This window comes from Saccostrea echinata, unplaced genomic scaffold (genome assembly GCF_033153115.1).
Source record: "Saccostrea echinata isolate AGI-Se365-2 ecotype Australia unplaced genomic scaffold, CSIRO_AGI_Sech_v1 ptg000054l, whole genome shotgun sequence".
In the NCBI taxonomy this organism is placed as follows: Eukaryota; Metazoa; Mollusca; class Bivalvia; order Ostreida; family Ostreidae; genus Saccostrea; species Saccostrea echinata.
In genome coordinates, this window is record NW_026889803.1 from 9,523,577 (window position 1) to 9,538,513 (window position 14,937).

General features: G+C 32.2%; 2 protein-coding genes across 4 annotated transcripts in view; one reads left to right on the forward strand and one right to left on the reverse strand.

Moving 5' to 3' along the window:
- LOC133172714 (thioredoxin-related transmembrane protein 2 homolog) overlaps positions 1-14,937 on the reverse strand; it is a 284,179-nt gene that overhangs the window by 80,934 nt on the left and 188,308 nt on the right. The window lies entirely within an intron of this gene.
- The window catches only part of LOC133171622 (ephrin type-B receptor 1-B-like), a 52,786-nt gene continuing 48,230 nt past the window's right edge, over positions 10,382-14,937 (forward strand). For all 3 annotated transcript variants that reach the window (XM_061306411.1, XM_061306410.1, XM_061306412.1), the window contains exon 1: positions 10,382-10,496. In XM_061306411.1, coding sequence (XP_061162395.1) covers positions 10,409-10,496 — 88 coding nt within the window. In that variant the 5' untranslated portion in view covers positions 10,382-10,408. The remainder of the gene's footprint in view (positions 10,497-14,937) is intronic.

Below are 14,937 nucleotides of genomic sequence, written 5' to 3' on the forward strand. Positions count from 1 at the left end.
AAATAATCCCACGAGATGTGTTTCTATTCTGTTGTGCGACCTTCCACCCGACGTCTACCAAGGGTTAATTGCTCTCAGACTCCGTGATGGACATTTTACGGTGAGTCTCAAGAATGAGTTCACCAATAGCCTCGTGTCAATTATTTCCGGTTCATATAAGCAACATTATCACCGATGTTGACAAAACGGAAACAATAAATTTCGCATATGGCAAGATGCATGTGCTTTCAGAGTTGATATTCATAGAATTTCTGGTTTTAATCACAGCTCTTATACGGTACATAATTTCTGCATGGAGCAGATGGTCAAAGAAATGTAATTTTTTTTTTTTTTTTTTTTTTTTTTTTTTTTTTTTTTTTTACTTTTTTGAATATCTCAAAAATAATTTTCAGTGTGTTATGTTTGTTCAAAAAGGTATTTAATGATATCCGCTCCTCGGCCATGAACAATAACTCTTCAAATTATTATTTAATTAAATAAATCTCTAAATGAAGCTGGAAAATGGGTTTTTTTCGTGCAACAATTTTCATTTAAAGCGTCTTGCATGTAAAATGATTGAAGGTTCTTTGAAGTCTTAGAAACGGTCTCGTAAAAAGCAGAGATTTGTACCCCCATAAAATTACCCAAAAATTAATTTTTTTTTTTTTTTAGAAAAATTGAATTTAATTTAATCTTGCCTTAAATACCCAAACTTAAATGCTTGCAAAGAAATTGGAAATGACCTTCTATAACTTGCAATACTATCATATGCTTTTTAGTTTTTACACTATGTGTAAGACGAGAATTGAAGTTAACAGAAGAACTAAAATACCACTGAAATACATATAAGTATTAAAACGAGCATTTTATTCATTTCGAATGCCAGGATACTTTATCGTTTTATCCTAAAATATAGTTTTTGATCAATTTTCAGTTATGAAATGCATAATTGTTACTTTTATTCACATTTCCTGGAAATATATATTTGAGATTTTCCATATATTATATGATTAGCTCGATGATGAACTTTGAAGAAATAGCAAAGGTATAATCATATAATCACATTACTTTCTGAATTCATTGCCATTTTTGTGAGCAGTTTCAGTTACTTAACTGCTGATTTTCAGAACTTGGGAAACGAACTACCTAAACAAAAAAAAAACAAACAAACAAATAAACATACAAAACAAAAAACAAAAAAAAAAAAATATTTTATCATTTATTAATAAATATAGCTCTTAAAAATCATTCATGACCACTGCAAAGCGATGCATCCCTTTGCAACTGTATTTCATTTTTTAGAACACAGCCTTTCCAAAAGCGAATCAAATATGCTGAATATAATGAATACTAGTCACTACCCTTGACCTTTGATCTTTTGAGACTGAGACCAAACGAGCTTTTTCTTCCGTGCCTGTAGCACGTATAAGACTCGTATATGAAGAGATACTCCTTAAATTGTGTCCACGAGTTAGTTTGTCATTGACATTGACCACTTCATCTTGGAATCAATTCGCTTCTTCCACTGACCTTCGTGCATCTCTGTAGCAAGTATGAGACTGAACTATTTTAAGTTAATAAGTGATACATGTACTTTTCCAGTTTTGTCGACAACATCTATCACAGTCTTCAACCTTTGACAATTTGACACTCAAGTGAATACTAGTAAGTCTGTCTCTCTGGTCAGCTACCGCGTTTGTAGCAAGTTGAGGCTGAAGGATTCAAGTGGTACTCAACAGATCGTGTCTACATTATTTAGGACTCACGGTAACTTTGACCCCAGGTTTGATCTTCAATTAACCCCATGGATGCTTTGACCTCGCCCTCATTTTGACCATTGACTTAAATAAAAAGTTTTTTTTTTTTTCTGGTGAAGTACTTCGTGTGTAGCAAATATGAAGCTAGAAAGTGAAATGCATGGTACTATAAAAACTTGCACACAACATACGAAAGGAATTTGCTTCTACCCTTAGTCACTTAAATATCTGTATCAAGTTCAAATATACTTCCATCTTTTGCATCCATAACATAGTAAGTAATGCAAGGACGCACAAGCTGGCGAGGACTTTGTTGCAAGAAGATACACGTTAGTATTAATATCACACATTCATAAAAGTTGTTCGATGTATTCTTCGTAGTTTTAAAACACGTTTTGTTTTTTTTTTTTCAAATATTGAGATTCCCGGAAACATAGTTTAATTTGAGCGTAATTTATTTCCACAAAAGGAACAAAAGGATCAGAGCAATTACGTAAAACTTACCGGTACATGTATACATGTATATACAATGTACATACTAGTTTTTCAATTCTTAATCTGACTGCCAGTTCGAGCGAAGCAGTGAATGCCATTTTGTATATGCGTGTGCATGCAAACACCTATAGACTCCGCTAAGTATAGATTTTTTTCTTCATGGCCATTCTGAAAGAAAAAAAAATTGCCTTTTGTTTTTTAAATGTATCCTGTGGTTATTTCCAATAACGCTGAATAAAACCACGTAGATCTGGCTTTAAGGTTCATTGGCTGTTTGATAAGAGATACTGTAAACCAACTATTATTCGCGTCAACTTTTGTTCGCGATTCGCGATATTTAAGGAATCACTGTCTAGTTAGTAGAGTCACAATAGTTCGCAATTTTATCAATAAAGTCAATAAAAATCACTCGATTGACCAAGCCATGAGCTATGCGTTAGCATAGCGAATAGCTCATGGCTTGGTCAATCGAGCGATTTTTATTGACTTTATTGATAAAATTGCGAACTCCTGTGGTAGAGTATGCCAGGGACATCAACGATAGTTGGAAACGTGTATAATTTATGCATAACGGGCTTCGCCCGTTATGCAAATTATCCCACGTTTCCGACTATCGTTGATGCCCTGGCATACTCTACTAACTAGACAGTGATTCCTTATAATACCATTTCATTGTAAAATAAAATTGTAAATTTAGATTTTAAAAATGTAGACTAATTAATAGATTTAAATTACACGAGGCCTCACAGGTCAATTTCAATAGTCCCCGCCCACTGACGTCAAACACAAAGACAGCCGCACGAGATTTACTTGCATATTAGGCCTCCTAAGCGTCAGACACAAGGACAGCCGCACGAGAATTACATGCATATTAGGCCTTCTTAGCTCCTGACCTTTCGCTTGGCGAAATTTACATTCCGGTAGAATGATCAAGAAATCAACTCAACAAACTTTCAAAGAGTTATCACTGAGAAAACAAATAGAAATCCGCGGGGATTAATTTTCGCGACTAAGGAAACATTCTCTACAAATGCAAAATAAAATAAATGGTTTGCGGTGATTAATATTCGCGAGTTAAAGTAGGTCGCGAACTCGCACGCGAATAAAAGTTGGTTTACAGTAACTCTTATTGGGGTTCATGATTATTAGCCCCTTAAAAAAATTTCAAGTTAAAAGGCGATTTCTGTCAAATTTTTACACTGCAGAGTATGCTGAAATTGTTTGCATTTCAATTCTTGCTTAGATTTCTTTTGGAAAATCGATCATGGTCATTTAAGAAAAATTTTATATGAGTGAGGAATAGTGAATAAAAACGGAAGGTTTACAATCTTCACAGCCAGGACTTCTCTCAGAGGTGAAAGTGTGAAAACATTTCTCTAGATTAATTTATAACTATCCGTTAATTATCTCCTTTATGTAAAAGTGTGATAATAAAATAGAGGATCTGTGACCAAAGTATGTAAAAGCCCATCGTCTCAAGCCACGGTCCGGAGTCCGCATATAGCTCTCTCCTACCAGAATGGGAGAGGATCCTACATTTTGGCCGTGGTTTGCGACGATGGTAAAAGCCAGAAAAAAAATAATTTTTACTCTTTGATAAAATTCATGTTTTAGATACACATATCTTATATAGGGGATAGATTCATTGAGTGCTGCAGAGAATTAATAGATATACATATACTTGTATGTGTATGTACAATATTACAAGTACAACATGTATATATCTATAAAATGCATTTTGATTTGTAAATTTTATATATATTGTATATATTTAAATTTTCATGCTTAACTGTGTTTTAAATATGTAATCATATTTAACTGTGACTTAATTTAAATTTGTAATCAATATGTAGGGAGAGGGCGTAATAAGGTAAGTTTTTAGAATTTGTGCCCAATCCATCTGTAACTATAAATTTCAATAAAATATGTTCAAACCAAATCAAAAGTTATAAATATGTATACTTACATAAGACGAAGCATCTCAAAAGATCTTTCAGTATTTTTTAATTTATTTATTTATCTATCTTTTCATTTGTTATTATTTATCTTTGAGTAGCTTTTGTGTGATTCATTTTCTTGTTGTTTTTTTTTTTTAAATTAGTCATTTTTATATGATCAATCATATTCTTATAGAATGATATTAAAAAACAATGACTTTCATAATTATAAGTGCGTGCGTCCATAGTCAATACCTACTGAACCTCTCTCTCTCTCTCTCTCTCTCAACATGGTATACTGACAACTACAAAACCACATGTCTGGAGTTTAAGAAAATTATCAATATATTTACATCTTGTGTACAAATGAAGGATCAAAATGATAAATTTTCTGAAATGTTTGTTACCGAGGTATAAAAAAAAACTTCATTATACGTAAAACTTAAATCCAATCACGTGCCAGAGGCTGCACCTTATTTTTAAGCTTTAAATGATCATCTGAATCATTTCTAATAAAATAACATGTAGATTTTTTTCCCCCATAAAATATTTCTTTGACAATTTTATGATAGAGTCAAGACTCAAATGTCATTCATATTTTACATTTTTACCGAGATTGTAGATTATTATTGACGATGCAGGTGATGTATAAAATTTATTAGTTGCTGTAGTTTATAGAAAAAACCCCAAAACTGCACTTTGTATCGATATCTAAGACGTGGCGCGGTTTTTTTTAATTTAATTTTTTTTTTTTTTTTTTTTTATACATTTTTTGTATGTGTTTTTCTTTATGAAAAGGTAGATGATTGTTGCATCAGTGAAGCGAGTCGGCGTGTGCAATAAAATGACGAAATATGAACATCCGCCGTGGAATTTTTCTGGGGTTTACTTTTGTGTAAAAGATTATAAGAAATCTTGTCCGATCAGTCACAGAGTCGGGTCTGAATATCTTTTTGTATATTGGAATAGCTTAATAAAACTTTTCTTTCAGAACTTTGAAAGGGTAATTGAGTGTATATACTAAGTTCTGTGTAACGATATGCAAACATCCGATTGATTTTGAAAATTCAATTAAAAAAAACTAATATTCCGTTTAGCCTGCGGTCAGAGGAGTTGATTACATTGTAGGAGAAGGGTGTTAACAAATTGGTCAGGTCTTTATGTGGTCTGACACATTTCTGAAACATTGCACCTTCTTTGATATATATTTTCAGAAGTTGTTAATTCAATTATAACCTTAAAAGGTGAATGCACCCAGTATTATTCTATTTTGGAATATTTTGATCTCATTGGTTTTTTTCCTTTTTTATCATTATTCTATACGTTACATGTATTTTGTTAACTGGACTTTTTGGAAAGGTGGTCTTATAGCATAATCTTTTACTCTTTAGAAAATCAAAATACTCTGTTCGATGGAAAGAAAACACGCTTTCGGCGACTGAGACAAAAGATGGGTTCAGAATTCAATGATTTACTGGAATACTTTTTCCACGAGACAATTCACTTACGTGATTTACTTATATACATGTAGTATATACTTAAAGCTCGCAAAACTAACTTTTGATAATTGATTTTTATGATTTATATTTTTTGTAAATGTGAGAAATCTAAAGCGAATGCAACATGCGGGCAGACAAATACTGATAAAGAGTACACTCTCCCTCACGAAAAACACTGTAATATTAGAACACAATTATTTGATGTGTATGTATATATGTTATTTTACATACTACGAAGGTCTCCATATATTTAGACTGTATTTCTTATGTAGATAATTCAATGTATACCCCCCCCTCCCACACACATAATGAGTGGCATTGATATTGGTTTAACTTACATGCATATATTTGATGTTAAAATGTACATTTGGTCGTCCTTGAATTTTAAACGAAAAAAAATATGGGGAAAAGCTGGGCGATACGGAATATTTAACTTTTTATCGGGTTTCTCGTAATTTATGGTCCGTTATGAGAAATATAATATAAACAGCCTAACACGAATACTAACATTGAACCACCGAAATACTTCTCAGATGTTTTAAAATTCATCCAGTAACGTTTCCCTGTTGAAAAACACGGGCCAGCTGGCCATAATTTTTCAGTCGGACATTGCAATGCTTTGATGACTGGTAGATTGGTGTTGAAAAATTCAAGTAAATATGATAAATTTCTAATTAATGGTTCGCAACTGTTGAGAAGAAGACACTGGTAAAGAAATAGCGGATTCTGGAAGAAATGTCTGTTTAACATGATTCATGTTTCAATTTTGTTTATTCACGTTTTTCTAGCGGTAGAAATTGATATTGCCCATATCCTACAGAATCGACGGATTGATATCTACCATGTGGCAAAGGTCTAGTTCTTTGTTCCCGCGCAAACTTTGTAGATTTTGTTAATAAGAATAAAATTCATTTTTGAAAATAATATCAATGCATAATAGTTACCATGAACTAACAAACTTAAATTCTTAACTTGAAAAAGGCTTAGATAAATTGAAGAAAGCTTTGATTTATTGAATAAAACATTGCTATTATTGTACTTTAATACACATCAATGTAAGTAATCGAAATGAACCACATCTCAAATCTAGTGATTAAGAAAATCTTTAAATTGACCAAATAATGCGAACTTGATGCTGGATGTTGTGGGATCGCTTTCAGAAATAATTGATTTCTGTGCATTGTAACTGTCCGCTGATGTTGTCAACACATTTGTATGTCTTTGTGAGCCAAGGTATCAGTATCGGGACACACCATTATTCCATTTACCAGTAAAGATAATCATATGAAACTGGATAGTATGTCTTCATGTCTCGTATCAACCACATGGATTAGTGGTCGGCTTCTGTTGACAATTTTGGTGCCCTTTGTTAAGTGATCTGTGAGAAACTTATGACGTTAAGAAACCACCAGAAAGTTCGATTAAGGACTTTTGTTAAGGAAAGAAATAATAAATTGGTATTTTGTACGGTTCAGCTCGATCACATTTTTTCTTTATGTAAAATCTCTGTTTATTTACGTTTTTCGTGAATTTAGTATCAAATAACCAGAAAATATTTTACCCAGGAAGTAGAAAACTCGTGTTGTTGCTGAACTTGGGTACGAAACACTTTCTAACGTGAAAGCTTGATATTTTGGTTACGTGTCCTAAAATTCTTTTCATGTTTGCATGTCAAACAATAAATATAAATGAAGATTTGAATTTGTAGAGGAATGTTTAATTCATATTTTTGAAATACTTGGAACCGAATAAATTTATAGTGAACCTTTTTTAAAAAACAAAAATTCGTATTTATCTTTACCATTCATATTTTTTTTACTCCAAAAATGCATAAAATCATATTTGTTGTATGTATAACAAACACTTGCTTAAAAAACAGCATATTTTACTGTTACATGACTTCTTATTTTTGCGAGGATTTTACTAAGGAATATGTAAGAGGCGAATAATTCTGCTTATTCTCCAGCACTTTAGTTCAATTAAAAGAACGAGTGACGAGTCTCTCCAAATACTGTCTCAACTTCCAAAATACCAGGAAATGTGGAAATTACATTTTAATCAGTTTATGTAATGAAATAAATAGACATACCGGTATACTCGTATAATTCGAAAAGATAGAAAGTATCAAATATTTCTTATACGTTTTTTCTAGAGGAGTATAAACAAATTCCCATGATAAGGGGACATGTTTTTATGCTTTGACATCGAGTACTCTAATCTTTTCATCACAAACAGCAGTGGCAAAATCCATTTTCATAAATCACTAAGTTAGCTACATCAGTGCACCAGAAAATTTCATAGCACTGTCCAGCTGACCACGAAATGGCCACAGCACGGATGCATTAAATCTCGACTTTATCACCCAGACGACTGACGGTCCAACGGCAAAAATGTGAAGCAAGTCATAAAAATCGACAGTTCTTTACGATTTATGACCCAACAGAAATTCAGTCTTCGATCTTTTTGATTCAGAATATTTTTATAAGCATCGCCATTTCCGCTGATGGGTGTTATCGATAGTTCGTACAAATACACTTGGTTTTTTCTCACAAGTTACGCGTTAATTATGGCTAATTTTAACAAAGGTCCGTCTTCACATATGTTGTTTTCTTTCAAAAATATCTTCCGAGTCACTATAAGAAACTGCATTTATTTTTACTGAGAATGTTTATTTGTAGAAAAAAAACTGCTTGAAGATGACTATTTGAAATTTGCAGTTATTTGCTCTAAAAAAGAAAATAACGAAATTATAATATTGGGCTTATATCCTATGGAGTGCAAGAAGGAAAAAACGTATTGTCTGGAATGGGTCGAGACATTAACACAATTAATTCGATACAGTTTAACTTTATCGAAGACAATCTGAACGGAAAGTGGCAAGACCAGTGCCTAGAATCAACCATGCGTGAAAATCTCGATTTCCACGGCACGTGATGAACTTGATTAGACACAGAAATTGTGTTGTAATAGCCGCGTGTCGAATACTGATGCACGTGATAAATGAAAGAGCCATCCTCGTAAGAAACCTTGTGATCTACGAATCTATTGATTTTATCTTAGTTAAAATTCATTATCCCCTGTTTCATACTTGATTTTCTCGTTTGCTCCAAGCTGTTCGAAGATTGAAAATAAGCATCGACACCTATGCTCTAAAACATATGACTTCATTTACATAGAAATTACAATTTACATAGATTTATTACATAGTACATGTGTTCTCTTGCCTCAATACAAAGTATTTTTCGATTCATAAATTATATAAAAAGCTTGTTATCTTGATTGCGTGTTGAAAAATATTTATAAATCACTATCTTCATATAGATATCCAATATTGTATGACATAATTTATATGATATATGATCAAAATTTTTTTTTTTTACCTTGAAATTTTATAAAAATCCAAGAGTGTTTGTGCAAAATGTTAAACCTACCACCTTTAAATCATGCTTGAGTTTTTATATATAAATCATCCGCAACCTACATGTATCTTCATTTGCAGAATATTAAATTGATTTCACATTTTAGAAAAAATTCGTTAAATGTAATTCTTGTGAACGATGGCAATTCGCGGGGTCTGGGAATAAATTTCCACGAAAATCAAATCAAGTACTATGAACTGAAAGTTTGATAATAATCCGAGGATAACGTAGACTCTATTAAATGAATAAGATCTGTGCATTTGCAGAACCCGTAGGAAGCAATTTAAGTTGGGGAGAGGGAGGGGGCCTGGGGGGGGGCTACCAAGTAAAAGTCCCTTGACAAGCAAAAGAGAAAAAAAGTCATCAGACGCGTTGATGGGACACATTCATAAAGTAAATATGTTTCCTATTGTATACTGTATATCGGAAAAATTATTTGCGGAGGGGGCACATCCCTCCTCCGTTTCTTACCGCCATGTTATATATAGGCAATTAATTTATTGTTACAATTAATTACAATTTAAATACTGTACATGTAACGTCATTTTACATATTACGGTCATACATTATGACATCACAAAAGAAGCACCTGCATCGCACGTCTTTCTTTACAGCTGGATCGATTTTCCATAGATCGTCTTTACATTTGATTGTTTATTTGTATACAAGTATAATCTATTCATATTTTTTCCAAGTAATGAAAATATTTTTCAATTTGTCTGTCATAAACACAAATTTGTAGAAAACACATATGTTCATGGCTTAAGATTTACACCAACTAAATTTGCCATGATATTCTATATATAAAAAAAATTCTAGAATTTTAAATTAGATTATTTTATAAGGCAAAAATTTTAACTGAGTATTGTGGAACTTGATTAAAACCCCCAGTGAATGCTATAATATACATAATCAGAGACAGTAAAGATATAGTATCGTAAATAAATTTTGTTTAGCTTAAAGGAGTTTTTAACACATCACTTCAAAATAAAAAAAAAATCCCTCAAGGCTTGAAAAAAAAAATAGACGTGCTATTTCATTTTCACACCTTTTCGCCAGGTAGAAAAATGACAGAAGGGAGGCTACTCTTGTATCATTCTTGCTAACTGCTTAAGACAGTTTTGTTTTTTTATTGTAATCTCTTCGAGAAAATCTTGGAAGTATCGTATAGGATGTTACTATGAAATACTTTGTCGTTCAATAGCTTTTCTATATATCACAGACGCGGTTGATCAAAGCAAGTAAACGGAGGTGTTGCACTTCATTCCTATGTATACAAATACAACAGCGCATGCGCTAACTTTAGTAGCAGAAAGTGAAACATGGCGAGGAGACGGACGGTTTTTTCAGTGGCTCCGTATTTTATTGTTTTAAGTTGTTTATCTACAATAGGACTATGCGCTAGAGAAGGTAAGATTAGTTGAATTCACTTATGATGTCAATTATTACGCTTATACATGTAGATTTGCATATCTTTACAAAAACTTGTGTTGATTATCCAAAGATTTTGGCAATGAGTGGTCGAATGAGCTCTCTCTAATCGTGGGGACAACAAACAAAAAGGACATTTTAAAATATAAATATTAGACTCGCTGATTTTAAAAATTTATTCTAAAATGTATTTTGAATTTGAGAGAATATTTGAGGGACACTTTAAACACAGATTGATCTGTCATTTGTATTTTTTTCGTTGTCGGCTTTCGGGATTTGTTGACAGAAGGGATTTACTCAACTCGAAAGAATTCCAATATTAAAAGCTTTCATGCGAAACTTATAAGGATTTGTAGTATTCAGTAACACATACAGAAATGTGTTTTTCTTTGGGATATATTTTATCAAATCACAAACTCTTGCCAATACTTGAGAAATCACACTAAACAATAATATCAGAATAAACTATGCATTAGATCTCTGTCATAAATACTTTTTTCTTTAAATTTGGAATTACTAGCAATATATAAATTGAAGTACATGTATATTTTAATTGAAAAGTATATCTTTATTTTCTAAATTGAATTGAAAATGAAAAAAAATAAGAACTTAATTTTTTTTTTTTGAAAATGTTGATTTTTGCATTTATATTACATTTATTTATTATTCTAATTTTATTTAAGTGAATGAGAAATAAGGCTTCAATTTCCTTAATTAAATACGAAATACTGTAAGTTGTAAAGTGTACGCAATAAGTAGAATTTTCCATCTAATCATAATTGTGGATTATCCCTATTACATGTAAATGTACATGTACAGCTTTAATTATATTAATGGATATAAACTCTTAAAAGTGTACAAAAAAGGTGTTTAGTTTAAATTGAATAATGGAAAAAAATTGATAGTCTTAAAAAATAAAACGGTTTCAAATCTGAGTATATTACAATCTAGAAACATGTTGTGTAAGATAGTAAAGGTGTAATTTAAAATTCATAAAAAAGATGTTGTTTGCAGTCCAACAACGACTAATATTGGTGAATTTGATGGTGTCTTAGGTAGCAATTTCATATTTCAGTTGTCAGTGCCTGCAATTACTGAATAAACAAGAGTAGACAATGTAGTATAATTATGGTAATTATCCTTCTTTAAATTCACCAACAATTGTAGCCTTCTGCTCTAAATTCAGCCAAGGAATCATTCCGCCTGAGTGCTGGAACACATAACCGGTCTTGATGCACCCAGTGGACTACAACTTGAAACTGGAATTCATGATGGTCTTTTAACTGCTTTTGTGTGATGATAGCTCCATTACTAATAGAAAACTTTCATAGCAAGTGAATGAAAAAAAATTGTTGTGGTCCATTTAAAGTATCTCAAATTCCAAAAAATAAAATCTTAGTTGGTGGGTTTCACCATCGTTTTTATAATTTTGAATCAAACACAGAAATTTGAAATGAAATTATCTGCCTAAAAAATCAAAGATCTTAATTATGTTTTTGTGAGATTGGAATAGAAACATCATTTGAGGGAACTCCAGTTGAATTAATCATTTTGACAGAGGCTTTGACATGGTGTTTTAGTTCAGGTGATTTCTCACTGCACTGGGGGTCAAGCCTTATCAGATATAGTTCTATGGTCATCTATCATATCGGCTAAATTGTTGTTTGATTGCCAGGGCATCAGTAGGATACTTGTATTCCCTTCTGAGAAATTAAAGATGTGTACAATGCATAATGAACTCCCTACACATGATTAGCAAAGGGCATTAGGTCATTGTCAAGATTGGATAAACTGTGTCAAAACAAAATCAGTTACACTTTAAATTTACAGATGAAACATTCAATAGATACATTTAGTAAGTAAAGTGTTTATAAACAGAATGAACTATAACAGTTGATGGCTGCAAGGGAAAGTTCTTATCCTTTCAGATGAAGATTAATTGAAATGCACACCATATTATGTAAACCTATATAGATGTCTTTGTTATTGTTGGAAGAATATATAGGAAACCATTGTATCAAGTTTGATACACTATCATGACTGTGTGTGGCAAAAATTTGGCCTGTAAGTAAACTACAGCTGAAATTCTGGAGTGTTTTCAATTTCCACTCCCAATGAGGGGGCCTAGAAATGCCCATGTCTTTCAAGAGTTCTAATTACTCTGATGCATGCAAATCCTTTCATTATTCAATGTGGGTTCACTAAGTGAAATGGACCACAAAGATATCATCACTTGTTTTTCTATATGGACAGTTCCTTACCTTGGGGCAGGTTTAGTGAAATGACGATGACCAACATAAATTACCTGGCCTATAGAAGGTGGAAAGCAGTGGCCACAGAGGTGGAGTTCTGAGGCCATTAGTTTTGTCCAGTCAATTGGAAAATTGAGTGAAAATTGAGATGTTGAAAACAGAGGAAGCCATTAAAATGGAGTTAAGTTCCTGTGCTGAATATAAGGTGTAAATACAAAAGTTGATTGCTATTATCGATGGTGTGTATGCTTGTATAAACACAAAGATTATGAAATAGTTCATAATCATGGACCTGAAAGTCTATAAACTTATTGATGCCCAACTCTGTGTTTATTGAAGTGGATTTTTGACATGGCATTTATGATACACAATATATTTTGAAGTGATCAATCACACTTCATTTTATTTGGCTTTTCTGCATATTAAGTGGGGTATACCTGTGTGTAGTATTACTTCATAACCCATTTCACACACAGTATATTACAGTTGTCAAAGAAGTCCAAAAGCATCTAGACATCAGCTATACTTCTGAAACCATTAAACAATCTCACTTGCATATAAATTTATCAACATGCACTAACTGAAAATGGTTTTACTAGATTTTACAATCTATTAATCTGTTTATATGTCATTGAACACTATGGAACGATGTTCTTTGTGAAGAAAAATTGCATAATTAGATGGATATTAACTGATATAAGAGAAGAGATAAGACACTTGTAAGTGGGACAGATGATAAAGGAAAGCTATAGCCATTGTCCAACATGGCCAGTTGATAATAAGTACTGTTAGCAGGTTTATGGAGGATTTAGTGATTTTTATGGTGGGGTTTCCTCAGTTTAATTTATAGCCCCCTGCCTGTCAAAATACAATGTATTTCACAGTCAGCTTATCAAAGACACCCTTACTCATGGTCATGTATTGGACAAAAATTAACTCCATACATCGCATGGCAAGACCAGTAAATATAAATATGTTCTGTTCTTATGTGTTAATATTCTATGTCTAAGTGTTAATGGACAGTCAAAGACTCGAGCACCAGTTTGTTATTTCTTACTTGTGGTGTGTGTCTGATATCTGGACAAGTGGCCACAATAATGGTTGTATTACTGAAAGGAAATACCTTCCTACCGATATTTATCATTTGTTTTTGAAGTGGTAGCTTGCTGATGGTATTGCACTCTCCTCTGAAGTGCATTCATTATTTTTTTGAATTATTAGTACTTACTGCTATGCCAAGTGCATGCTTTATGTGCATCTTAGCTAAAGAGTGCTACATTCACATGCTATATAATGTGTTCAAAATGCTACATAATGTATTCAAAATGTTTACCCCTAAATTCATTGCATTTGAAAAAATTGGATTTCCTTTTTTTTTTTTTTTAAATATTCATTATATATATACAGTCATGTTTGAAATATGCTGCATGAAACATTTCTTTCATTCTAATTATATTGTAAAGCAGGGTATTTAAATTTCTCATTTTAGAATATTTTAAACCTAAAAGCCCAATTGTTGTTTTGGACTTTTGGGAAAGACATATTAGAAAGGAACAAGCTATAAAGTATCAAATTTCTTGCATGATCTTGGGCATTTGTTTCAGTCCCTTCAAAGTGAGAGAGGTGTTTTGGGGTCATGGAGATAAGATTTTAGGTGATTTTAATGAGGACTGATCTAAGGTGTCATTTTGTGCAATAAAAGGATGTGGGTCTTAATCTTAATGAATTTGATGTTCTTGAACATGATAGGAAGACGCCAAATGAAGTTGTAAATCTCCCTGAAGTAAAATGTTCGTTATGTAATGTTGTTGAGAAACAAGCTGTTTACAAGTGCTTCCTCTCCATGGCTTCAGAATTTAGAAACTATTAGAAAGGTACTTTTGAATGGAAATAAAAAAGAATAACTTTGAAGCAATGCTGTATTTTTTTCCCCAGGCTTATTCAATAAATCTGCCAGTTGAAAATAAATTACAGGTATAAACAGAAATTTCTATTGATCATTGAAGAGTGTTAATAAGCTTTTGATATATGTAGTCTAGCACAATCTTTGTAATGTGTTTGTGAAAGGAAAGATGTGAGATGTAAATAAATCAGATCGTTTAACAAATCCACAAAACAAACAGTTTAAAAAGGTGGTGCTAGTTCTCAGATTCATGGAAAAATAGGAA